This window comes from Thamnophis sirtalis, unplaced genomic scaffold (genome assembly GCF_051295495.1).
Source record: "Thamnophis sirtalis isolate CommonGarterSnake01/CBP01778 unplaced genomic scaffold, rThaSir2_p1.2 scaffold_3, whole genome shotgun sequence".
Classification (NCBI taxonomy): Eukaryota; Metazoa; Chordata; class Lepidosauria; order Squamata; family Natricidae; genus Thamnophis; species Thamnophis sirtalis.
The window spans coordinates 139,734,905-139,762,063 of NW_028261383.1; the positions used below are offsets into that span (position 1 = coordinate 139,734,905).

Consider the following 27,159-nt stretch of genomic DNA (forward strand, 5'->3'; position numbering starts at 1 on the left):
CAATATTTGAGGAGCTGCCACAAAGAAGAGGGAGTCAAATTATTCTTCAAAGTACCAGAGAGCAAGACAAAAAACAATGGTTGGAAACTAATTAAAGAGAGAAGCAACTTGGAATTAAGGAGAAACTTAGTAACAGTGTGGACAATTAACCAGTGGAACAGCTTGCCTACAGAAATCATGGGCACTCCATCACTGGAGGTTTTTAAGAAGAGATTAGACAATCGCTTATCTGAAATGGTATAGGTTCTCCTATTTGAGCAGGGAGCTGGAATAGAAGACCTCCAAAGTCTCTTCCAGCTCTATTCTGTTCTACTCTACACTACTCTACACTCTATTCTGTTATGGACTAATAGTTTGTATGAACATCATTTTCAAATCTGGCATTAGTTTCAAGTATTCTGGCAGCAATGAGACAGAGAGCTGTTGCAATATATGAAATATACCATAATCCAAATTACTGATGCATTAAAAAAATCAGACTGAGTAATACGTGCAATACAACAGAACTTATGTCATAAACTAATAAATTATGACATAAATTCAAACACAGACCAGCTAATAAATGTAAAGTAACAAATAGAGCCCTAAGATAAAAAAGTCTTATAATGAAACTGTGGATAAGCTGAAAAGCAAATTGTAAAGGTATCAATGGTTAAGGTTATGTATGAATAATGCAAAATAGTGCTGTATTTTGTATAAGTAGATGAAACCATTAAAGTTAACAAAAGAGTCTTATGTAGTATTTTAATAAATGCTCTCTTATGAAATAATTGTTCATTACTAATTTGATGGTAAATTAAATAGCTTTAATAAAACTGTGAGTCCTTGGACTGCAAGGCGATCAAACCAGTCAGTTCTAGAGGAGATCAACCCTGACTGCTCTTTAGAAGGCCAGATCCTGAAGTTGAAACTCAAATACTTTGTCCACCTAATGAGAAGGAAGGACTCACTGGAGAAAAGCCTGATGCTGGGAAATATTGAGGGCAAAAGAAGAAAGGGGCGACAGAGAATGAGGTGGTTGGATGGAGTCACCGAAGCAGCAGGGGTGTGGTTGAATGAACTCCAGAGAATGGTAGAGGACAGGAAGGCCTGGAGCGTGACCCGACAATTGCACGATAGACATATGCGCGCCGACAAAATCGCGATGTCAAAATCGTGCCCACAAATTCGTGACGTCAAAATCGCACCGACAAAACCACACCGACAAAACCGCAATGACAACCGCAATAAAATCGAAATAATTTTAGGGTTAGGGTTATAACGTATGTATACGCGTTTGTCACTAGGCTGTCTACAGTTTGTTGATGATGTGATTTTGTCGTCGCGCATTTGTCGTCGCGCTATTGTCAAAAATCAATTAGCGATTTTGATGTCACGGTTTTGTTGGCGCATATATATCTATCGCGCATTTGTCGGTGAATCGGCCTGGAGGAACGTTGTCCATGGGGGTGGCGATGGGTCAGACACGACTTCACCACTAACAATAACAAAATAAAACAATAGCTTAAAACAACAATCAGTACCAAAAAGCGCTACAGAACCAATGACTACCAGTATACAAGTTCAGCAAAATTCCAGCAAAAATTGACATATGTTCTTTGGAAAAGACCCTGATGTTGGGGCAGGGTTGAAGATAGTGTCATCAACACAATGAACAAGAATATAGACAGGCTCCAGGAGACAGGGGAGGGCAAGGGGGCCTGGTGTGCTGTGTTCCATGGGTCATAGAAAGTCAGGCACAACTTGGCGACAACTACTAATGTATAAATGTATGTTACAATCATGAATTATTTCCTTCTCTGAAAGTCTCAGGACACTTTTGTAGATTTCTCTGCTTTATTTATATATATGAAGATCACCAAATGTGCTCACAAGCACATATACAATTTGTTAGTACTGTCTGGAAAACTAAGCACTCCAAATGCACAGAATGGCAACAGTTTGTCCCTAATCAGATTTTCTACAAGAATTAAATATTCTTGCTGTGCTCAAATGTGATTGTGAAACTACTTTGATCTGAATGTTCAATATATTTTTTTATGTAATCCGTGACAAAATATAACATGATTTACTGTATCTGTATATGACAGCCGAATGGTTGACAGAACTGAATAATTTAATGTAGGAAGAAGAAAATATATTCTGGCATGAAAATATACAGATCATGATTGGGGTGGTTTAGTACCGTATTACAATGAAATATACGCAGGCTGATCACAAAGAATTCAAAACAATTATAATTCTTTCTTATCCATTTACCAAAGGAGGTTTTTATTCTCTAACACATTCTCCAACTGCAGCTGCAAGTCATTTCGGAACACTTTGAGTCCCCCCACCCCCAACGAATGATTAAAAGCATCAAATGGTCTCTTCCTGGTTTTTCAACCATTGCTTCCATGTTCATTTTTTTTTACATTTCTCAAGTAAATTTCAGTATAATTTCAAATGACCATGTTTTAAATAAAGACTAGCCTTATCAGTCACATATGATCTTGTACTTTAAATAGAAGCCCTCTACTCCAGCTGCCCCCAACCTTTTGTTCGTTAAGGACTGGTTCCGCAGAGGGAGATTTTTCAATGGGCTGGGGCTGGGGGTGGCTTTGCACACTGCCTGGATCTGACATGTGCATGGATGGGGCTTTGCTCACTAGTGGCCTGGTTCTTGAGGGCCATGGACCAGTGCCAGTACACAGGGATTTGGGGGCTCCATTCAAATTGTTACTGAAATAAAAATATTTATCAGAACTGCTTAATAATTAAGAGAAAGCTAAATCAAGTTTATTTATAGATACTTTTAGGATGATAAATTGCTTCAACCATGATCAATTCTAACCAGCATGTGCTCCAAATTACAATAACAAGTTAAACAACAAAAAATAAAGATACATGTATTCCTCTCTTCAGGATAGTAACCAGGACTGGAATTTCCCTTTCTAAACAATGTGGCCATAAAGCACTACATCACATGACTGTATCACTTAGCAACAGCTATCCTGTCCATTGTCATTGTTAAGCAACAATTGTGGCTGGTTAAGTGAGTGTCACCCAAGTGGCTGCTCTAAGAGGCAGCAGGACATGCTACTGGCTATAGGAAGCTGCTGTGATATTGGTTGCACAGCTCCCAAATTGTGAACATGTGACCATGGGGTCTTTAGGGTGGCTGAAATTTGCAGACCGATCGTTAATAATTCAATCATATCAAACCCCAAAGGCCTTTAAGAATACCCAAGTCTTGAATTCTAAAACAGTGCCAATCTTACCTCAGATATTCCCAAAATAAGAGAGGGTGACTCTCTTCTACTCTCTACTGATGACACTCCATCGATGTAAGTAAGTAAAGGAGCTCCTTTACCCACATCTAATCAGATAGGAACAAGCTATTAGAAGGAGGCCATCACAAAGATAATCTAGTCCTGAGTTATGTAGGGCTTATAAATAGTTGAGTAAGGCAGTGTTTATGTGATCCCATCCAGAACAAAAAAACATTGGTTTTATTTGAATCCTCTTTTTCTGGGATTTAGCCTGACTCTCTTTCCTCATCCAGATCCCATACCGACTGTCACTAGGACAATATCTCAAGGATTGTGGTCCAGCAGGATCCGGTTGAGCTGCCGACAGACTCCGATAGCGAGGGACCCTATGAGTCAGCTCTGGAAGATGTGGAGGACCCTGGGCAGGGTTCAGACTCTGAGCAGGGACCAGAGAGGCTGGTTGGCCACCAGGAGGCACCTGAGGCATGGAGCAGCAGTGAAGATTGAAGGGAGTCTGTCCCTGACGTCAGGCACTGGAGCAGTGGTGAAGATCGAAGGGAGTCTGTCCCTGACGTCAGGCACTGGAGCAGTGGTGAAGATCGAAGGGAGTTTGTCCCAGGCAGAGAAGGGACAAGAAGCGAAGGCAGCAATTACGGAGACAGACTCATAGGAGATAATCAGGCCCAGATGGTTGTGATTTGGCTCCTCCCAAGAGAGTATATAAGAAGAGACTTTGGGAGGAGACTTTTTGCAGGACACCGTTTATACTAAGCTGGAGAAGCTCTTGTGTGTATCTCTTATCTGTGGAAGTCTGGGTTGCTGCCAACGTCTTGTCTGTGAGTAATTACTGTGAATAAAGCGTGGCTAACAGTAAGTTTGTGTCGGCGTTACTCACAGGACGGAGGGGGGTCAGAACACTCAAGTATATTTCTGATTGCTCCAGGGTTGAGTTATATTTGTGTAATAATGCTCTATGACCTCATACTGAAGGATGACCTTTCCCACTGGTTTCATGTAGATATTATATACAAGGACAGTAAGGTTAAGTCCTATAGCATCATCATGGAAGGCCTAGAGGTCAACTCCCTCCCCTTCCTATTGACTAGAATTACATATGGAGGAAGTGGAACAACTGCTGATCAAATCCTATTGTTTCCAGTCCATAAAGTAGTTGGTATTGGTATTGGTATTGTTTATTTGTATGCCGCCCTTTTCCCTGGGGGGACTCAGGGCGGCTCACAATCAAGTTCAGGAAAATGCCATGATCAGTAGTATCAAAGGCAGTTGAGAGGTGAAGATTGGCTAGAAGGGTTATTCTCCTATCTCAAGCCTGCCATTATTCATTCCCAAATTCAATCAATGCTGTCTTAGTTCCATATCTGAAACTATACCAAAAAGGGTCCGTCCAGGTATACTTTTTTACTAAGGCTTTTAACAACATTCCCCAAAGAGAAAGGTTGGACTCTACGTAAAAATTCTTCAAAGAGCTGCTTAAGTGATAGTTTCTTGAGAAGAAGGCACACCAAAATGCCCATTTTTCCCAAAAATGTATTTGCTACTACAGTCTGAATGTTATAGTTAATTATGAAATACATATAGCCAGATATTTTTTGGGGGGGAGACCTAAAAGCCATAATTTGGCAAAAACTATGTTAGGACTAACTAAACATGAGGATCTCCCAACAATCTAAATGACCTATTTGGCCTGATGTTTTATACAGCAGTTCTGAGAGATGTGTTTGTTACGCCTATTTAAAACTTCTAAGAAACCTTTTAGTAAGAAGCATAAAATATGCTAAACTGCAAAAAAAAAATCTATATGCTATATGCCAGTTTACTATGCTTTATTTAGAGGCAAAAAAGTAATACTAGAAGAAGAGATGTTGGAAATAGATAAAGTAAAAAGGAATACAAAAAGGAGATTATATATATATACATAATTCGGCGAGTTTCGGCACAAAAACTAGCTAAAGTTCCTTCTAAGGAGCAGCACATTCTAGCCTCTGTGAATATATCTAAGCAGTTCCAGCAAAAGACATGGCTTATTTTTAAAGAGCTCCGGCACATAACAGGTATCTTTAGAGCTTTGGATTCAAAATGATCCTTTGAAATATATAAAGAAGCTAAAGGGGCATATATCTACAAATCCTTATAGCAACTGTGTCTTTTGGAAAAGATGGTTGCCATATACCACATAATCCTCCAAAGTTTAGTTTAAGAAATTTGTAGATATGTACTTGGTTCTTTTCCATGCACTCTGAAGTACCTTTCTCAGAGCACTGCAGGATACTCATAAAATACATTTTCCTCTATAGTGTACCCTAAAACAATTCATGGGATATTATTTAGCACAAGACAATGTAGTCACACTAGTCTAATTTGTAGCTCAGGTTTGAAATGAGGGGTACTTGGTGCTCTCTGAGCTTCCAATGATGGTACCTAGGTTTTGGATAATGAAACATCTGCAAGAAAGTAATCAAGCTCACAAAGCACCAAGGACCCTTCACACTGGTCTAATTTGGAATTAATATTAATAGGCAAGCATTGTTTATTAATACATTAATTATCATTTTTGTAAATGGACTGAATTAATAAACAGCCAATTAGTAACTATTAACTATTTATATTACCTACTTATTCCATGTGATTTTTCAAATAATTACATTAAATATGAATGTGCAAAGAGGTTTCTTTGTATATTGATTCATATGAGTCTTTAAGCCTTATTATCCAGGATAGAGTAAACACTCTATTTATAAATTAATAATTTTTTTTAGATTTTTGCCTGAAATTCCAATATGTACACCTGGAAAATATTTTGGGAAAATTGCACTTTCATCCTTCTTTTCTCATTAAATTGGTAATCCAGATCTTAAAATTCCATTTGAAGAAATCCTCTATTATTTGAGAAATTTGAATGGATGGATGGTGACATTTTTATTTCCAATCAATTATTAGGTGAAAAGATAAGTTTTTATTATTTTCTATACTAAATAATAAATATCATTTGTGTATTGTTGCCCACCGGCAGTATCAAATACATATTCAAGATTGGATCAATTTATTCTAAACTACAAGAATAACAACAGCTATTGCTATCGTGCTTAAATTTGTATGTTGCCCAATTCCCAACGATTCTGAGTGGCTCACAATGAACTAAAAAATTACAATAAAACAATAAAAGATAAAAAAATGGCAAGTGCAACAAATCAGATAGAATGAAGTGCGTAGTGGATTGTGTGGATGGCCTTGGGAATGAAGGGAAGAGGTGTTGCCTAGGAAACAATCCGATAAGAGAGGCAGGAGTCCTCAATGATTTAACTGTCAGAGTCAAGTGATTAAAAGTGGTAGCGGGATGTTTGTACTTTCAGACTTGCAGGATTCTGTTAATGTGGCTTACAATAAAGTAGAATTATTTCATTTTGTCGTATTTCTTGTCTTTACCTGGGAGGCCAAAAAAACCAAGGAGCCTCACTTTCCTTCACCAAAAGCCTGTGCGAAAAGTCAAGTCTTCACAGGTCTTCTGAATAACGGAGGGAGGGGGAGGCTCATTTCAGAGGGCAGGCACTGCTGAAGAGAAGGAACATTTCCAGAATCCTGATAGGTCATTTAATTGACGTCATTTAATTGAAGGAACCCAGAGTGCGCAAAATTGAAGTGGCCAAGCAGATACTATGAATAGTATAGTATAGTATAGTCTTTATTGTCATTGTACAAAATAATTACAATGAAATTGGTTGTTAGGCAGTTCCTTTAAAAAAAACAACCAAAAGCCGTATGCCAGGTAGAGTTTTATAGGCAATGGCCAACACCTTGAGCAGCAGGTGTATAATTGTGGTTATTTGTGGGGTATGCTTTGTTACTAAATTACCAAATACCACTTTTGACTCTAAATGCCTTTTGTCTGTTCAGCTAGTTTGGCATAGGTATAGAAGCATCATCAGGAAAATATAATATTTTATAATATATTATGTTAAAAAATAAACTGGAAATTTCCGCTATTACAAATGCCTCTGCTCACTTCTTAATTGGAGTATTGTTTTCACCAATAAAGTTTTATCTTGGCCCTGGCAACTCCTTTTTTCCACAATGCCCATGACATAATAGTAAGCTCTATTATGAAGGTCAACTCCGAGTGTAATCTTTTCACATGCTTAAAGTAGCTTCACCTCAAAACAGACTCCTTACATTGCGGTTTGGGAACTGTACAATAAATTTAGATTAGAAGGCTATTAATATTAAACTCTAGTATTATTTTATATTATTTTAAGAGGTTATTTGGTAAGCCTTTTAAAATCATTAATTTTATATGCATTACATATATTTCATTAATTGTAATTAGCTGTCCTTGGAAATATTTTCATTAAATTGCTGTAAATGGTAATACAGCTAAAATATATATATTAAAATAGCAATATATAATGAAAATCAAAAACCTAATAAACTTGTAGAATAGCAGTACTCAGAAAATGGTTTTTACACTAATTTGGAAGTGATTATTAACACAAAGAATATGGGGATTTTTATAATAGAATATATTAAGCAAATATAAGAGGCTCTTAAATGCACAGATTGACTTGTTATGATTATCTTGACATTTCTTCGTTTTTTTTAACATAGAGAAAACACTCATGTATAAAATAGCATTAGCAATAGCTCTTAGACTTATATACCGCTTCATAGTGCTTTTACAGACCTCTCTAAGTAGTTTTCTCTAAGTGGTTTAGTATATTACCCCCAACAATCTGGGTCCTCATTTTTCCCACCTTGGAAGGATGGAAGCTGAGTCAACCTTGAGCTGGTAAGATTTGAACTGCTGAACTGCAGCTAACAGTGGGCCGAAGTAACTTGCAGTACTGCACTCTAACCACTGCGCCTCGGCTCTCATATTATCTCTAGTCTTGATGAAGTTAAAATAGGAAATGCCTGTTATGAATGAGATTGGTGGTTTATGGTTACTATGATAAATTGAAAAAATGGAATTTGAGTTCATTGAAAAGGAAAAACAATCTCTTTCAATTAAGGAATAAGCAGCTATATGCCTTCAAGAGATACACATTTCAAAAACTTTGTCAGAATATAGACATCTTGGTTCAGAATATAAGGCTTCAGACAAAAAAAATGAAGTAGCAATATATGTGGAAAAAAATATGGACATTAGAAAAACAAATTCAAGATGAGGAAAGAAAGTAGACTCATAATATTGTATTTCAGATTGAATTTGGAAAAACAACAGCTGCTTCAATTTTTTTCCTCTGAATGATAACAAAGCAACCTTTTATTAAAATATTTTTCAATCACTTTTTGAAAGTACAAAGTGACAGATTCTTATTCTTTGAGATGTGAATGGAGTCTTTCTGCCTTATATGATAAAACAATTTTATTTAAAAAAAATACTGACAAAGTCCCTCAAAATGTCTCAGCCTACATGTCACTGTTATTTCACTTGGATGCCTAGGTATATAAATAGTTTTCATAGAGCCTGTATTTATTACTTTTCAGTTCATAAAACCTATTCAAGGGTAGACATGTACTGCATTTCTAATGCTTTTTAAACCAATCTTTGAGAAGGGGAGATGGCAATTCCTTTTTATGCAGGTCATTATCCAATAATAGTAAATCTGGAGGAACTTCCATATCAAAAAGGCAAAGATCTATTGCAAAAATATATTCAACCACGAACTATATAACTTTTTCCAAATCATCTTAACCTCTGAAGCCTGTGGGACACCTTAGTAAGACATTTCATGAGCGATTTATCTCTCTTGTATCAAACAGAGAAAAAGCCATGCAAAACACAGAAGGATACATTACTAAATGATCTGAAACTATTAGAATCAAGACACAAACTCAACCTAATACAAATAGTCCTTGACTTACAACAGTTCATTTAATAACTGTTCAAAATTACAATGGTGCTGAAAAAAGTGACGTATGACTATTTTTCACACTTAGGACCAATGCAGCATCCCCATGGTCATGTGATTTACATTTGGATGCTTGACCACTGGGTCATATTAATGATGGTTGCAGTGTCCAGGGGTCATGTGGTTGTATTTTATGACCTTCTGACAAGCAAAGTCAATGGGGAAGCCGGATTCACTTAACAAACGGTGTTACTAATTTAACATCTGCAGTGATTTACTTAACATATGTGGCACGAAAAGTTGTAAAATGGAACAAAACTCATTTAACAAATTTCTTGCTTAGCAACATACATTCTGGGCTCAGAATGTCCCAGGTCATAGGTCGAGGACTATTTTACCAGATTTAGAAAAGATAAAAGCAATACAGAATCAACCAGATTAACTTGATGTAAACAAGATTTATAAATAGATGAATTTTACTAAGCATAAATCATTTAAAACAATCAGATAAATTGTTGGTCTCAATTGCATATGGAACAGGATAAAATAACTGTTACTTCTGTTTAGGATGGAACCAAACATGTTTCTACAAAGAAAGAGGTGGTGCCGCAATTTGGTCAATTATAACTCTAAATTATATAATAAACAAACATATGGCCCCAAAACATGAGGCAAATATCCGAGTAACATATTCAGATTTAAAGAAATGAAGAAACAAGGGGGAATACTGAGAGACTTGGCCAAATTTGAAAACCATGGAACGTGGAACATTTGCTGGGTCTTTCAAGTATATAATTAGTTAAAAAAGTATATAAATTTATGACTCAGAATTTGAACAAGTCAAATATGGCTTGATTAAATGTATGCAGAATTTGAATGCTCTAATAGAGATGCACAATGGGAATTTCAACGGAAGAATATTAATTTAATATCATACTTCAAAAAAAATTGTACAATACTGTTTTATCACTGGTATATTACTCCTGATTGCTAAAATGGACAATTTATTCTCTATAAATTGCTGGGAAATAATAAATAGGTTGGATATTTTTTTCATATTTGGCAGCAACTTTGTAAAGTTCAACAAAGGATTGGAAAAGGATTTATACTGAAATTTAAAAGTTAAATTCCTATTTTATTCTATAATATTCTTATTAAACTTTACTAAACATAGCTTTGCATATGATCACTGCTGCAAGGATATTGTATGCCTTTTACTGGAAGGTTATTTGATCCCATTTGTGGAAGAATGATTAACAAAGTTGTAGGAGTATGCTTTTATGTCTAGAATAACCTTATTTCATGGAAGTAAATCTGTCATAGAATTCAACAGAACCTGAAAACCATTCCTAGACTATATGCATTTGTGCTACATCCAACATTTGGTTTATATACAGAACCTATATTTCAACTTTATAGGATACCAAATCACAATGGATTCTCACTAGTACAGATTGAATTATATTTTATTAATTGTACTTGGTGATTTATACTGTCTTTATCATGGTTCTTGATATTCCGTATTACTTTAGAGCTTAGTAGTCATTGTAATCATTTAAAGCAATTTAAAATACTGTATTTTTCGGACTATAAGACGCACTGGTGTATAAGATGCACCAATATTTCGAAGAGGTAAGTAAGAAAAAAAGGTTTTGTCCTACCTGGACCCCAGGAGCACTCTGCAGGCTTCAACGGGGCTGGGGGAAGGCAAAAACAACCCCGTTTTCCACCAAAATAGGGGCATTTTTCCCTTCCCCCAGCCCTGCTGAAGCCTGCAGAATGCTTCAATGAGGTGGGGGAGGGTAAAAATGCCTTTTTTTTCACCAATACGGGAAGATTTTTCCCTTCCCCCAGCTCTGCTGAAGCTTGCAGAGTGCTTGCGGGGGGGGGGGAGGCAAAAATGCCCCAATTTTTATCCGTTTTTCACAAAAATGGGATGTGTGGGCGGGGATTCAGGAGGCCAAAAATGGCTGTATTCGGTGTATAAGATGCACCACCACTTCCATGCTCTTTTAGGGGAGGGAAGGTGCATCTTATACTCCGAAAAATACGGTATTCACTTATTTATAACTATATACTTGAAAATGATAACCTCCTATTTCAAAACCCCTTGCTTAATCATCTGAAATCTTCTGTTTTACATGTTCTTGTTTTTTATGATTGTTTATTTACTTCTTTTGATGCCTAATAGAAAAAGGGAAAAAGTCAGATTTTTCTGTATAAGCACAACAGATAAGTCTGATATAGGTAGGGGAATCTGGGCAATCTGATAAACAAAATTATCACTTTCCACAGCCAAATACAGTACAGACTTTCTGACATATTATTTATGAAATTTATACTGCTTAGCTGTTTTTTATATTCTAGCATATATAAGGATATACATGAAAGCAAATGAATGATCCTTATCTACAAGAATAGTGGCAGTGGGATATATTGGGGTAAGAGCAAACAAAGCAAGGAGTTTACAGCTGCAAATTGTTCAACAATATGTATATGACTTCAATTACAAGACTTCTTAACCACAGATAGGTCTATGCAATAAAATGACAGGAACTTCTTGTTGCATGTATTACTCCTGCTAAATTGATGGTGGACAGTAGCAAATTTATTTTTTTCATCCATTAAAGTAGAAAAGGAACACCTCCCCACAGATGTGAACTTATTGTGGAAACCTTTCCAGTATCCATCCTTGTCAATTTGATATGTTCCTAATAAAAAGACTTTAATGGAATATGGCTGCTTTGGACTATTCATTTGGGGAACATATTACTTGGAAGCTTGACAACATCTATATAAATATCTATAGAATGAAATACATTAAAGATAGTGTATTATTTAAATATAGCTGTTTTATACAGTTATGATTACATCTTCGAAAACTGCTTCCTTAGAGTGTTGCTAATATTTCAACTGATCTTTTATTTAGAATTTATTCTGAATGCTTAATTTCCTTGCCCCCCCCAAAAAAATTTCTCAGATGAATGTTAGTAACAGATTAAATTACATCTGTACTCAAATAAACTTATAGATTCTTTTTTATCTTTTTTAAAAATGTGTTAAGATATACTAGGTTTACTCATTCTGTTACACCAGAGGTGGGTTGCTGCCGGTTCGGCACGGATCAGCCGAACCGGTAGTAGCAGCGGCGGGAGGCTCCGCTCACTTGCCCAGATGCTACTGTACATGCGCAGAAGAGTTGCATGCACACGGGAGCGCACTTGAACCGGTAGTAAAAAAATTGGCAACCCACCTCTGTGTTACACCTGACTAAGGTTTATCTCATAAGCTGTGCTGATGCATCCTATAGCAATGGTCAGACAGAAGGACACAATACAGGTGTACATAGTAGGGTTATGTAGCATTTTAGATTCAACTCCAAAAAATGCTCCAGAGCACATGGAGGCATAAATATAGCTCCTTTCTAACTTTAAAGTACCTGCACTTCTAATCCCTCACCCCACCTCCATGCACAGGATTGCCTTCCAATGCATCTCTCACATGTCCCCAGAGAAGGATGTAGTTTCTTTAAAGTTGTGCACATTATTTCTTGTAGTCTCCAAAACCTTTTTCAAGATCTACCATCAGGATGAGATAATTTGCATCAGAAGAGAAAAAATAATTGTCTTATCACTGTCAATTAATTTTGCTCTGAAACTTTACGGTCAACTCAAAATGCCTGAGATCATTTGCAAGGGAAGAATTGGTCAGGACTGTATTCTATGTTGCTGTAGTTTAATGAACAGCTTCCTTATCCTACCCATCACTTTAACAATAATCATCAGCCAAAGTTTAGCTTCTACGAGTAGAGTCACCGTCATGTGGAAGAAAATCTTTCATTCATTTATTCATGCATGCATGTATTCAATCAATCAATCATTGGATCAAGAACAGCTAAAAATAAATTTTACAAAGGAGTAAAGCAATAACCAATCAGCCAATTCAAAGCAGAAATGTTGTCAATAAAGTATACACAGAAAGTTATGGTCATCTATGGTAAACCACAGCCAACAGCTTGATTGAATATCTACATTTTCAGTTATAGCCAAACAGAAATTAATACTGCACAAGCTTGGCTTCTGAAAAGGAGACTGAGATAATGACTTAGCCAGAACTGAGAAGACTCTCTCCTGGAAATACTATATTATGTCTTCTTCATATTACATTATACCCAGGGAGTAGAGAAAAGAACTCTATAACAATTCTTAATGTTTCAAAGGACTATACTAGAACAGGGGAGCTTTAATAGCTGCAATAAGCTGTTGGGTATAACAAAAGCTCTTGGGCAACAAATGCAACTCCTTTAAAATGGACTTTATATGATTTTTGAATTATGCTCTCAATATCCATTTGCAGCCTCTTCTATATGAAAGTTCAATGAAAGTTCAACACAGATCACATGCAATAGCACAAATAGAAAGTTATCAAAATATGTTATTACTATCAAATCATTGCTCTAGGAATGATCATAGGCCATAAGTTAGTAGACATTGAACAGAATAATTCGAAAGCTAATTAAGGTTATGAGTCAGAATTGAAATTTTCACTGTGGAACCTACAGATATCTCTTCTGGTGCTTTCTGCTGCACCTTTCTTTCTTTTTTAATGAAACAAGAAACATGCATGAATTGGGTTCAATCTATAAGACATTGCTCGATACATCCCAAGTGCTGTGATGTAAAGGGGTTTACAAGTATTAAACAGTAGGTGGGATGGTAAACCAGGAAGCTATTGGCAATCCATGTGCTAATTTTATAATACCAGTAGTTGTGCTTCTTGATTTACAGGGATAACTTGACAGGAATTTTCAGCTGTAGTTTCTGGTCATTTTCAAAGGCAGCCCCACATGTAGCACATTGCAGCAATCCAGCCAGATGGGGAACAACTTATGAATTACCAACAGAACATCTTGGTCATAACTAGTGCACCAGCTGAAGATGGATGAATGTTCTTCTGGCCATGGCTTTCATTGTTCAATTAGGACCCACAAGTTCAGAAGAACCCTCAAGTATGAATAAACTTGTTTGGAAATAGCATGACCGTGCCTAGAGTGACTACTAGAGCAGATCTTACAAGATCACTCTAATGATAGGAGATCTTGTCTTGGTAGTGTTTAACTTGATCTTATAATCTCTAGACACCGGCTCAGAACTTCAACAGTCTCTCCAATTCAGTCCAGATAGCAACATATAACTGGATGTCATTAGCATATTGATGACACCCTACTTTGAACAGTGAAACATCTCTCCCAGCAGTTTCATGTGTATGTCAAATAACATGGGGAAGAACACTAAAACATTCTCCATGATCACTAAGTGGAGACTTTAATGAGGTAGAACCACTGTAAAAAGACCTAGTAGTTCCAACCCCTGCAAGTGATTCAGAAAGATATTAGGGTCAATATTATATAACATATGATCAAGGGATGCAGTTCCACCATCAAAGTTTCAACCCAAGTAATTGACCAGAGCAAAAACCAAATGCTGTTTTTATCCCATAACTAGCTCTGAATCCTGACTGGAAAGGATCCAGATAATCCATTCTTTTGTAACTGACCAGCTACCATTTGTCAATTGTCTTTGCAATGAATGGCCTACCAAATTGTCAAAGCATTCCCTCTGGAAACATCTGGCTCCATAAGGCAATTAAGAACACTTGCAGATGTTCATGGCTGTTGTGAAACTGCAACTTGAAAAGGGATGGATCTTACAACAGTTGCACAGGATATAGAAAATGGCATTGAAGGACAGAGAGAATCATTACCAAGGCAATGATGAGACAAGTCTGACTTGAGCCCACTCCAGGAAAAAAACTTTCTAAAAAACCTCAGGACCCTTCCTAATTCACACAGATAAAGGAGAAGCACATTCATATTTGCAAGATTCTGTTATAATATCTGTTCTAGTAACAGTAATTTTTGGAGGCAAATGATATTTGTTTCCTCATTCAGTCTACCTTATATAATTGAGACAATAGCAAAGGACAGATGTTAAAGTTCTCCATGTTCAAATTTCATCTCATCCGTTTTAAATTAAACACCAAGTCAAATGAATTGAACACAGCCCTAAACTTCATCCTTGTAGTACTCCAAACCCCTAAACTCATATAATCAAAATCTGAAAATCAATTTATTTTGCATTTTCTTTTTTTTTAAGTTAAAATCTGTTTTTAACAAATGCTATTTTAAGTTTTTTGTTTGTTTGTTTTTTTAATCATACACCACAATTTACCTCACCAGACAATGAGTCTTATCTTGTAGTGTCACCTTCAGGCTTCCTGCCACCTTTAAAGAAAAAAAGTCAAACATTGCTGGCATCATGAAAAGGCTGCTGGCCTCACTCTAGAAGTTGCTTCAAGTAACTTCTGAAACTGACTGGCCCGTTCTCTCTTGAGAAATCCTCCCCCCCACCCCCCGCAAAATAATGCTACTGACAAAGGTTGCTTGTGTAAAGCACTAGATTTTTTATGGTAACCTGCACCATTGCCTCTTTTGTAGCCCTGCATTTTTGCCCTGAAAACCCACAATCCCATTCCATAAAATCAACATAAATATTAATGATTAGATAGTCCATGCACTCCATGGAATCCATAACCATTACCGCACCAAGAAGACTGCATCACTAATGTTCATGATTTTGGTTAATTTTTTTCAGATAGTTTTAAGCAGAGAAATAGAAGTGGTTTGTATCTGGGAGGCTTCCTTTTTCCATTTCTTATTCTTAAATCCAAGGGACACGGTGGCTCAGGGGCTAAGACACTGGGCTTGTTGATCAGAAAGGTCGGCAGTTAGAATCCCTAGCGCCGCGTAACAGAGTGAGCTCCCGTTACTTGTCTCAGCTTCTGCCAATCTAGCAGTTCGAAAGCATGTAAAAATGCAAGTAGAAAAATAGGGAAGATAACAGTGTTCCGTGCGCCTTCGGCATTTAGTCATGCCAGCCACATGACCATGGAGACATCTTCGGACAGCGCTGGCCCTTCGGCTTTGAAGTGGAGATAAGCACCGCCCCGTAGAGTCAGGAACAACTAAGCACATATGTGCGAGGGGAACCTATTCTTAAATCCCACCATCCCAGTTAAAATTACAAATAAAGGATAAATGTTATATACTTAAAAGAGGGATAACGTTTGTTTGAGGTAATTAGCCAAAATATAGGTAGATAAGTAAATGATAATGAAATAAGAGTGTTAAAATTGTGAAACTCAATGGTAAAATACTAGGAGGGAAAATATTGTATATAAAAATACATACCGATCTAAAACTGCTATAAGAAGGAACATGAAGTTTCAGCGTGTTGTATAAATATAGTCTATGTCTTTGTATTTGTGTGTTTAAAATAAAAAAATAAAAACACAAGTCAAGAAAATAGAAAAAAGAAAGAAATCACTCATGTGTCTTCTGGTAATATCACAGCATCATAAAATAATCTTCTCTAGCCTTCTGAAGACAGGAAAGCTAAGCAGCAGCTTCTGACATTTCAAACATTACATACCTCAAATAAAGCAGACTTTAGCCTAAGAGCCCATTAATCATCTACCAAACTTCTTAAGATGGAAAATATTTTCTATATCCAGTAAGTTTCATAAGGATTTCATGTTATGTTTCTTCAAGTTACATGTACTGCTGTAGACTACAACTGGTCCACTTGCCATATAAAGTTCCTGGAAAATCTGATTCCGTTTCTCGAGATATAGGCAAACATTTAAAGTTTTCAGTTGGCATTAGTTTTATTATAGTTTTGCTTCCTTTAACAAAAGTTCAGTTACTTTTAAAAAGAAAATATACCATAATAAAACAGCATAACTTTAATTTGGAAAACTTAACTTTTTCCATTAATGCGTTTCAAATATAAAAAGATCTAAGGGGAAAAAGGGGGAATGTGATTCAAATTCAGCTTTTAAGCAAAAATGACAGTGTCGTCACGAGTTAATATTAATCCTTTAATTAAGAATTTCAAAGATTTAAATACTTTCCCTGACCTTGGCTTTAAATAATTATGCTAAGTGCGGATTTCTTTAAATTCAGAAAAGATTCTGAACTGTTGATCATAGTTATGTAATAGTTTCAAGCTGGCAGATTTCCAACATAAGCTGTTTAAAATTAGAGGCAAAGAATATGATACCCGCAAATGAAATGTCAGTTTCCCAAATGCTGTTCCAATTCTATATGCTAATTGCTCCATTTGGTTGCCGTATTTCATCTTGCAATAAATTATAGATGGTACTTTAGTATATGCTAAAGCATTTAAACACCTGGATGTCAACTAATATAGATAAGTATTTTGAGAAGTTCCTTTGTAGTCTAACATCAAGTATTTAAGCATCATCAAAAAGAAATTTTGCCAAAGCAATGGCAAAACAAGCCAAACCAAAGCCCTAAATGTAAAGTAAAATGAAGCTTTATTTTATCAGAAGTGTTTTGCTCCATTTATATGCTGTACTATTTCAGAAAGCTAGTAATATCATTTAATATGGTATGTATGTTGGTACATTAATAGGACAAATATTCAAGTTCCTGGTTTAAAGAGTGTTAATGTAATTATATCAAACAAAGAAAAACAAAGATAGTAAATAAGACATAGACAAGAAAATATTTCCCTTCTTAGGTATGTCATGACTGAACTTGAATATTCAAGTTGACAACGCAACTTCATAATACTTGATTCTGGTCCACACTCTCTGATTTTTCATTTGAACCAAGACATGCAAGTTCAATTTACTACAATTATGGCAAAAGAAAATGCTGGGCAGAGGTGGAATAAAAATCAGGCTAAATAGGACTGCACTGAATTGATAGGGTCTCTGGTACCCTATTAATAATAATATACATTGTGGCTTAGTCCTTGTGCTTATTTATTGATTGAATGTGTCTATTAAATGTATATCACTCTTCTCTCATTACCCAAAATGACTCTAGCAGTTTAAAATATCGTAAAAATAGATATATAAAAACAAACGATAAACATAAAAGCAGAATAAAATTGTAAAAGATTAAAAACAGACTAAAAACAATGGGGTCAGAGCGGAGCAGAGGTGGTGCATTCTCTCTGTCACTGCACCAATCATCTATAAGCCTACAGTTTTTGATCATCCGCTAATCAAGAAATCCAAAGAGAAAAATAATCTAACTTTCAGTTTACTCTTTTGCAAAAGAGGAATATTTTTTTAACCACTCTTAACTTTTACTCCAGTGCAGGAGTGTATAGAAGAACTTTAAGTAACTTGGAAAGGCAAAGTCAGAATTAACTTTTAAATTTAATGAGAAAACCTGCAGAGTGCATCCACAACTCAGTACCACAAATTCTTATAAACTATCTTAAACTTCCCTCTTTATTACATTGAAATAATTTTAGCAGATCTGGCTACACTCAATAACTAATTACACCTTGATAATAAGCTAAGAAGTAAAAAACAAAGTTTTATGGCTATAACATAACAGGCAATATGAAGGAAAGAAACAGGAATAATTGATAAATGCATTACTTACAAATCCTTTAACAAGCAGCCTAAATAAATTTGATTCCAGTTCAGATGGTGGGAAATCCCAGGCCCTAACTATATACCCATAGTTATAAACTTACTTGGCCCAAGTTTTTAATCTTAGTTTTTCAATTGCATGCTGGGAAACTGCACTCCATAAAAATGTCTTCATGTGTTTGATAAGTGTCCCTTCTGTCACATTACAAATTACATCCCTATGGCAACCTTCAGAAAGGTATTTGGTTCTGTATTCCAGACTCTGGAGGAGACAGTTTGCATTCAGTTCTGGGACAAGAGGTTAGATATCCACCAGGGTATATCTCAATTTCCAATAAACTATGCTCTTTGAATTTTGGAATAGACCTGAGTTACTGCTTTGAGCCCAAGTGACTGCTTTGAGAATTCTCATTATTTATTTGTTTGTTTATATAGATTTAAAGAATTCCTGACTCCAACTGATTCTGGGTACTTTACATAAGAAAAAGCCAGAACAATAAAACAGAGACACAGTTGATATACATACAGAAAGCAGCCTACAGAGTAGAATAAAATCACCAACCATGTTGTCCTTGAGGCCTAAGAGAACAGCCAAGTTTTCTGTATCTTTTGAATCATCATCTGGATGGGAACCATATGGATTGCTGAGGAAGATTGCTCCAGAGAGCAGATGCAACAACAAGGAAGACACGGCTACAAAGTTCCAACCGATGACATTATTTGAGGGGATATGAACTACCAGATCTTATCAGAGAGGTAGAAACAACTAGCGATACACGGTCCCACAAATAACCAGTCTCTGTGCCATGTTTAAATAATCATGCTCTATATATCCAGAAGCCAACTGGCAACTAGTGCAGCTCATACAGTAGTGGTATCACACAGGCATTCTGTGGCATTAACACCCATGCTGCCACATTTTGGAGTTGATATATTCTTGGATCAGATGCTTCTGTTTGAGGAGATGCAATGAAATGCCTTACTGAATCGCCTCTCTCTGCCTCAATGCCAATCAAAATTGGGCCATCTCAAACAAGTACTTTCCTTCAGTGACAACGACACATGCGCAGATGTCCCAGTTATCCAGAGAAGTGAAGTGACATGGCTACTCTGTTATTCTGAAGCAGAGTAGCTCTTTGTATTATAGTTTTCATTTGAAAGCATGCTTTGCCCGAGACTTCAACAAAGAACCCTTTCTAACACCTATACAGGGTTGGTTTATGTGCATTGTGGAGAATGAAGACAGTAACATGCTGTTCACACTTCCCAGACTTACTTCAACACTGAGTTAGTTCCACATTAAATTATAATATGCCCGAATTGCAATATCTTAATCAGATATTTTTATTCTTACCTTTTCCAGCACCATCTCCTTTTCTACAGCATTAGTCTTTTTCAGGTCCAGAATCATTTTTTCTGACTCAGCTTTCTTTTTGTGCATGGCAGCCTCATGATCTCGAGCAGCTCTTTGCTTTTCTTCTTCCCGAAGAAGACTAAGTTCTACCAATTGTTGTTTTCTTTGAGTATTCACCTGAATCAGCTCTTCCTTCAGAGTGTGGATCTGGCCTTCCATGTCACAGATGATCTTTAAAATAACAATACCACCAATCAACAAGAACAAATACTTAATTTCTACACACAGAGACACAGACACAGACACAGACACACACACAGAGTTTGCATCAGTTAGAACAGAAAAGCTGCCATATCAAAAATAGGAAAATGCTTTCTCAAACTTTTTACGAATTATAGTGAACCTTATAAGTAAACCTCCAGTGAGAATTCACGGTGAAGTAGATTACCCCAAAGGAGCAGGGATGGCACTGTGGTAGAGATCAGCAGTCATACAATGAATTCTGGCCAATACAGCTTCTCTGGAAAAAGCAGAGATTGTGAGATTGCCCACTTGTAACCAGGATAGCAGAAACTGAGGTTTTTTTTGTAGTTGGCTCATCAATTGAGCAGTTGAAGTTGAGGGATTTCAATCAAGCTCACTGTCATAATGCAACCTATATGGACAAAAGGTTGAAGCAAGCCTCATTTCTTAAACATTTCTGGTTATCACTAATTTACAGATAGAGATTTTCTCAAGGTAACATGAACCAGACTGTAATGCCATGGAATGCCATTTGAGACAAAAATATTAAGGGCACAGGAAGACAAAGTAGAAAAAGTAATGACCCTTATTTTGTTAAGGACCTGGGTGTACTCATCTCTGACGATTTATGTGGTAACGTTCATTGTAACATCATTGCTAAAAAAGAAAAAAGAAAAAAAGCACCGAAAGTCGTGAATTTAATTCTATGAAGGTTTTTCCCCTCTGGAAATATTATATTGCTCATTGAGCTTACAAAACATACATTATGCCAATCCTAGAATACTGTTCAGCTGTCTTGAATCCTTTCCATACACTGGACATGAATACAATCAAATGAGTTCAGAAGTAATTTACACAAAAAGTCTTGCATTCTTCTGTGCATAATAGAATATGCATAGATGGCTTGAAATTATGCTACTAGGCTTGAAATTCTTGGTTTGGATAGTTTAGAACTGTGACTCTTGCAGTCAGACTTAGGTGTTGCAAACAAAATTGTATGTAGTAATGCTATACCTGTAAATGACTTTTTTAGCATTAATTGTAATGTAATGGAAACAAACAACCCCTTTAACCTTAATGTAACTGGCTCTAAACACGATTATTTAAAAATTGATCTTGTCAAAGTCTGGAATAACTTGATTCAGTTGTCTCAGCTGTTAACTTTTACAGTTTTAATTCTAATTTAACTTCTGTGTACCTCACTCCATATTTAAGAGGTCCCTAAAGGGATGTATGTAAGTGCACTAGTGTGCCAACTGCCCTGTCACATTTTGATTTTCTTATTTTCTTTGCTTGAATTTGTAATTTTTGTTCGACAAATAAAAATAAATTAAAAATAAAATAAAATTTTCCTTTTCTCTTTTTATTGTTTGATACACTTTCATTTTTGGACTATGACAACCACAAGAAAAGCAGCAAAAATAGTAGTAGGATTGCTAGACTAACCTGCGAAGAGAGGAATTATACCAGAACCTGTTGAGATCCTGGGCAGTAAGTTTGCTATATCACTGATATTAAATTGACATCTTTTTAAAAATAATAATGGGTAAAAGACTTGTAAAGATGAAAGATGATAAGAAGATGGAAAGCTCCATAAAACAAGCCTGGAAATGTAAAATTAATGAAAAGTAAACAAATGTATAGACAGAGAGTTGGAAAAAGCACTAGATAATCTGGCTCTATTTGAATTAAGAGCAAAAGAATTTTGTTTTGAGATTTAGAGCAATTTCAGAGGATTGTAGTGAAGATATTAGAGAAAACATTAGCACTTTGGGAGGACGGGATGATATGAGATAGAAATAGATAAACTATATAGAATAAATACAAGATTTGTGACAATAAAACTTTATCAGGAAGAAAAGAGATCAACTTTTGCAGTAGCGTTTTAATATAAAACTGAAGATTGGGATTTTTATATGTGTAAAATAGGGAAGACGTAAAATACTGTATACACACAAGCATATAAGCACACATGTATTATTAAGCAAATTAATAAATAACCAATTTTTATCAGTAAACAAATAATGCAAGTAGTAAGGGATGCTACACTCTACCATACATTAGGGAATTAATATCAGCCATATCTACTGCATATTTCAAGATAAATATTTCCCTCTACACAGCATTTCCCTCCAGAATTACTTTTACTGAATCCTAGACTAGTTTGTTTTCATTTAAATAAAAAATAAAACATGGCAGGCAGAGGATTATATAGTGTCTCAACAATTACATAAAGTTTCATGAAAATGTTTCCAGAGTAAAATATGTATGATACAGAACAGAGATAAAAGAAAACTGTGGATTTAGCTTAATATGCTTGTTGCTGTAGCTTTTGAAATCAGGAAATATGACTCAGAGTTCCATCATACCTTTGAACATGGATTTCAGACGTAGGAAGATATAAAATGTAATTATACATTTGCTTTTAAAATTTAGCTTACAAATACAAATAATAAAAAGATTGTGTTGAAACTTCCATTTATATGCCTTTCAACTTTTGAAAAGTATCTTAGAAGCATCTATTATAAAATATTTTATGTTGCTGACCAATACTCTATTAATTTTTTGGTGAGTTTAAAATTTCGAGACTGTAAGATACAAATTATGTTACTATTTAGGTGTCTATTTAGCTAACTATTGTAAATTTCTTCAAAGTGCATCCTCAAGGTGTAAGATCACTGTTTTTATATGATACACTGCATTGTACTGTACGCTACACATGAATATGAATCTGTGGGGAATCCCTATATTTACATATATAAGAACTCTTCCATTTTATTACCCTTTTATTCCACTCCAACTACACACCAGAATTGTCAAAGTATATATTAGATAAAATAAGGCTTTAGAAATTAGTTCTAGAGCTCTACATTCTTTTCTTTTTTTTTTTACTTTTCAGCTTAAATATGTTCAACCAATTTTGATTTTGCAATGATGTTATCTAGTTTGGATAATGAAATGTCTGGAAGAAAACAACCAAGCTTAGAAAGCACCAAGGACCCTGCATTTCAGTCCTGATATAAATATTCTCTTCTATCAAATTAACAATTCTTTAAGCAATTTTCCTTTGATATCAGTCTCTGAATGCCTTTGCAATATTAGGAGAGAAACACATCAGTTAGGGAACGTTTTCCTGATTACAATGCTCAGTTAATGGAATAATTTCTATAGTTAGTCATTTTGTTGCCAATATTAACTTTTAGAGTCAAAATGTCTTTATATAAATATTTTGGTAATAGCTTAGTTTTTTAAAGGGCAGATTTTTTATTGTTCTATTTTTGTGGCTCATTTTGTAAACAATATTTTTGATTAAAGATTTCATGTTAGTATTTTAAAATGTGTGCGTGTATATATGTGTGTGTGTGTGTGTGTGTGTGTGTATGTGCATGTGTGTGTATATACAAATTAAAAACAACTTCCCTCTTAGAGGTTCAATCAAATCTGAACAATTTTAAGGCCCATTTATTTCAGTGGGACAATGATGACTGATTAAGCCCTAAATATTCTGCATGGTATTGGTATTATGATCTTCCACATTTAATTACAATTTCATGAATTTAGCATTTGGCTTTCTACATTGTGTTTACAGAGCTAAGGAAATGTTTACAAAAACATTTTAGAGAGAAATGCTATGTATTGAAGGCCTCAGGCAGTAGAAGCCTGTGAAGGAAACTCAAAGGTCAAGTGAGCTATATAACAAGAACCAAAACAACAAAGATGCTATGCAAACCTTACTGAAGCCAACACTGAGTTTCTGGAAAATGCTGATTTGCAGAACTAGACTGATTACTGTAAAGAACAAGTAGTTCAGTTCCAAGAATATGGTACAACTAGATTATAAACAACAAAGAAATTAATCTGTGTGCAAACAGTGCAAACTTCATACCTGCAATACAAAAGATCTTTTAGAAAGAGAGAAGCAAATCAGAAGCTTTTAAAACCCATGCCCCCTATTCCAGAGAGCAAGAAGTGTCCATTTCGGATGAGTAGTGACTTCCAGATTGGACTACTGCAATGCATTGTAAACTTCAAGGGATGACCTTGAAGTTTCAGCTGCTGCACAAGATGACAGTGTTACCTGTACCTCTTTTTCTGCATGTGACACCACTGCTTTGCGAGTTGCATCACCTACTATGGTAGTACACAATTCAACATGCTGGTAATCACCTTTAGAGCTCTTCATAGCTTGGGGCTTGATTATTTATGAGGCTGTGTCTCCCCAGTTGTTTCTACCCATCCCATCTGCCTGACAGAAGGGACATTTTTTAGATCCTGCTGATTGATGGGACTTAGGGAGGAGAATTCTATTTCTATTTTATTTATTTATTAAACTTTTATGCTGCCCATGACTCATCATCAAAGAAGCAGTCTTTCTTGTTGTGGCACCTGCCCTTCCAGAGATTAGATTGGCCACCTTCATATTGGCCCCTCCAGAAGACTCTGAAGACATGGCTGTTTGCTTGAAGCTGGACAAAATGGATGTGGGGATGGAGTCTATTTCTTGGTTGTGCTGAATGTTTGATTGTGGATTTATTCTCCACCCTCTCCCCTAGCTGCTGTGAATTTTATATTATTTGTATATGCTTTTCATTGTTTTTAATATTGTTAGCCACCCAGAGTCGTATACAGAAATGGACAGCCATACAAATCTACTAAATAAATGCATTTGTGTTAAACTGTATAGTTAATACTTTTCTAGCCTAGCTTTTTAAAACACCAGAGCTTCAAATTCACCTATTATTACTTCCAATTCACCTATTAACCATTATTAGCCAAGAGTATCAATGAGAAGAATAGATGTAGTTGTTAGTGGAATATGTCACTGCATTTACACTTTTTTTCCATGAGCAAATTTGCTTAACGTTGCTAACAGACAAAGACAGACTTGAAAATGTGCAGTGATTCTGAATGAGATCATGGGATACAGGAAGTGGTTTTTAATCTCAACCAATAGTGCTTCTTGTCAGAGCTGCTGTTTCCACATTGTTTATACTATCAGAGAGAAAAAATTAACAAATTTATATTGAAATAATAAATGAAAAATAATGTGTTAAGTATACAAGCACAGAGACCTTTATATGTTGCTTATCTTGATGGGTTATCTTGATGTTGCTTATCTTGGCTGCCACCAAGATAAAGGAGACTGTGCTATGCTACATCCTCCTCTTTGCTGACAACTGTGCCCTGAATGCTGCATCAGAGCAGGAAATTCAAGCCAATGTGGACAAATATGCAGCAGCATGCAACAACTTTGGCCTCCTTATCAACATAAAAAAGACTGAAGTGATGCATCAGCCAGCTCCGAAAGCCCAACACCAAGAGCCCACCATCACAGTGAAGGGACAAAAACTGCAAGCAGTGGACCAATTTACATACTTTGGCAGCACCCTCTCCCATGCTATGACATTGAGGTCAACTGTAGAATTGCCAAGGCAAGCTCTGCATTTGGCAGATTGCTAGCCAACGTGAGGGACCGGCATGGAATAAGCCTTGCTACAAAGCTCAAAGTCTACGGAGCAGTAGTGCTATATGCCCTGATGTATGCCAATGAGACTTGGATTGTATACAGGAGGCACTTTAGGCAATTGAACCACTTCCACATGACCTGCTTTCATAGAATACTGAGGATCCAGTGGCAGGACAAGGTGCCAGACACAGAAGTCCTCACCAGAGCAGGCCTGCCATCAGTTCACACCCTGCTGATGAAAGCCCAGACACACTGGACAGGCCATGTGTCAAGGATACCAGACCATCACATTCCTAAACAGCTGCTCTATGATGAGCTGTCTCAAGGAAAGCGATTGCATGGGGGACAAAGGAAGCGATAGAAAGCACGTTGAAAATCTCCTTCAAGTCCCTGGAAATTGACACCACCTCCTGGGAAACCCTGGCACAAGATCAATTAACATGGCGCACACTGATCCAGCAAGGCTACCAGACATCTGAGGACAGGAAAACAACCATAACACAAGAGAAGTGAGCACCCCGCAAAGCCAGAGCTGCAAATGTGGCAACAATGCTGCCCACACATCTGCCCGACATGTGCCAGAACATTTCATGCCTGTATAGGCCTTACCAGCTACCTGCGGACACATTGTGGACAGCCCACAACCTAATAGATGTCAAGGTCCTCTTCGAACACGATGGACAAACATCATCTTGATGGGCATAGCAAGATCAAAAGAAGTACATGCATATAGTAAAAATACATGTATGTATATCATTACATTCATAGATTTTATTTGATGAAAAACTGCAATTAATACATTGTTTAGAATGTATGTATGTCAATTTGTTTGTTTGCTTGTTTAACCTCTATGCTGCCCATTTCACTATGATGACTCCAGGTAACTCGGATTTGGGTCCAAATTCCCTGAAAAGGCCCTTATCTTGAGTATTAAATCAGTATAAAAGTATTCTGGAAGTCTGAGAAGAGTCAGCTAATTACTAAGACATAGATTCCCACTGGTATGGTATCCCAGTGATGTAATCCTTTTCCAAAATTAATTTATCTGTTGCCTTTAATACCATTTACATGGTAAATGAAGACCTTTTAATACTCAAGGCCCTTTAGAGTTTAAGTAATTATAACATTATTATGAAATGTATGCTGTTTTGAGGTTGTCTTTGAAGCTGTTCATTTTTTAAAAAATCTTTTATTGAATCCCTTCACAGGACGATTGCAAAATTGTGGGTAACCAACACAGTTTTACCTCTGAGCTTTTTACCTATTCACTCCTCAGATGTTCTAAAATATTGTCCTCAAAACCACTAATGTATAGGACACACTTGGGACTAGATAGGGAATTTTAAACTGAGATGTGAAATCAGTTTCATCTCATATTGGCTAAAGAAAGGAGTAATGAAAAGCAGAAACCTGGATGAATGGATGGATAGAAAGATAGACAAATATAGATAGATTTCACATATACACTCAGAAAAAGTGAAAGACAGTCACTGCTAAGCAATG

The 27,159-nt window shown here is 36.1% G+C and overlaps 1 protein-coding gene across 4 annotated transcripts in view; it reads right to left on the reverse strand.

Annotated features, from left to right (window-relative positions):
- Window positions 1-27,159, reverse strand: part of CEP112 (centrosomal protein 112) — a 273,284-nt gene that overhangs the window by 106,641 nt on the left and 139,484 nt on the right. For all 4 annotated transcript variants that reach the window (XR_015696022.1, XM_087710220.1, XM_087710221.1 and 1 more), the window contains one exon: window positions 19,947-20,177. Coding sequence is in view for 3 of the 4 variants with exons in the window: in XM_087710220.1 (XP_087566346.1) it covers window positions 19,947-20,177 (231 nt within the window). In the remaining variant the exon portion in view is untranslated. The remainder of the gene's footprint in view (window positions 1-19,946; window positions 20,178-27,159) is intronic.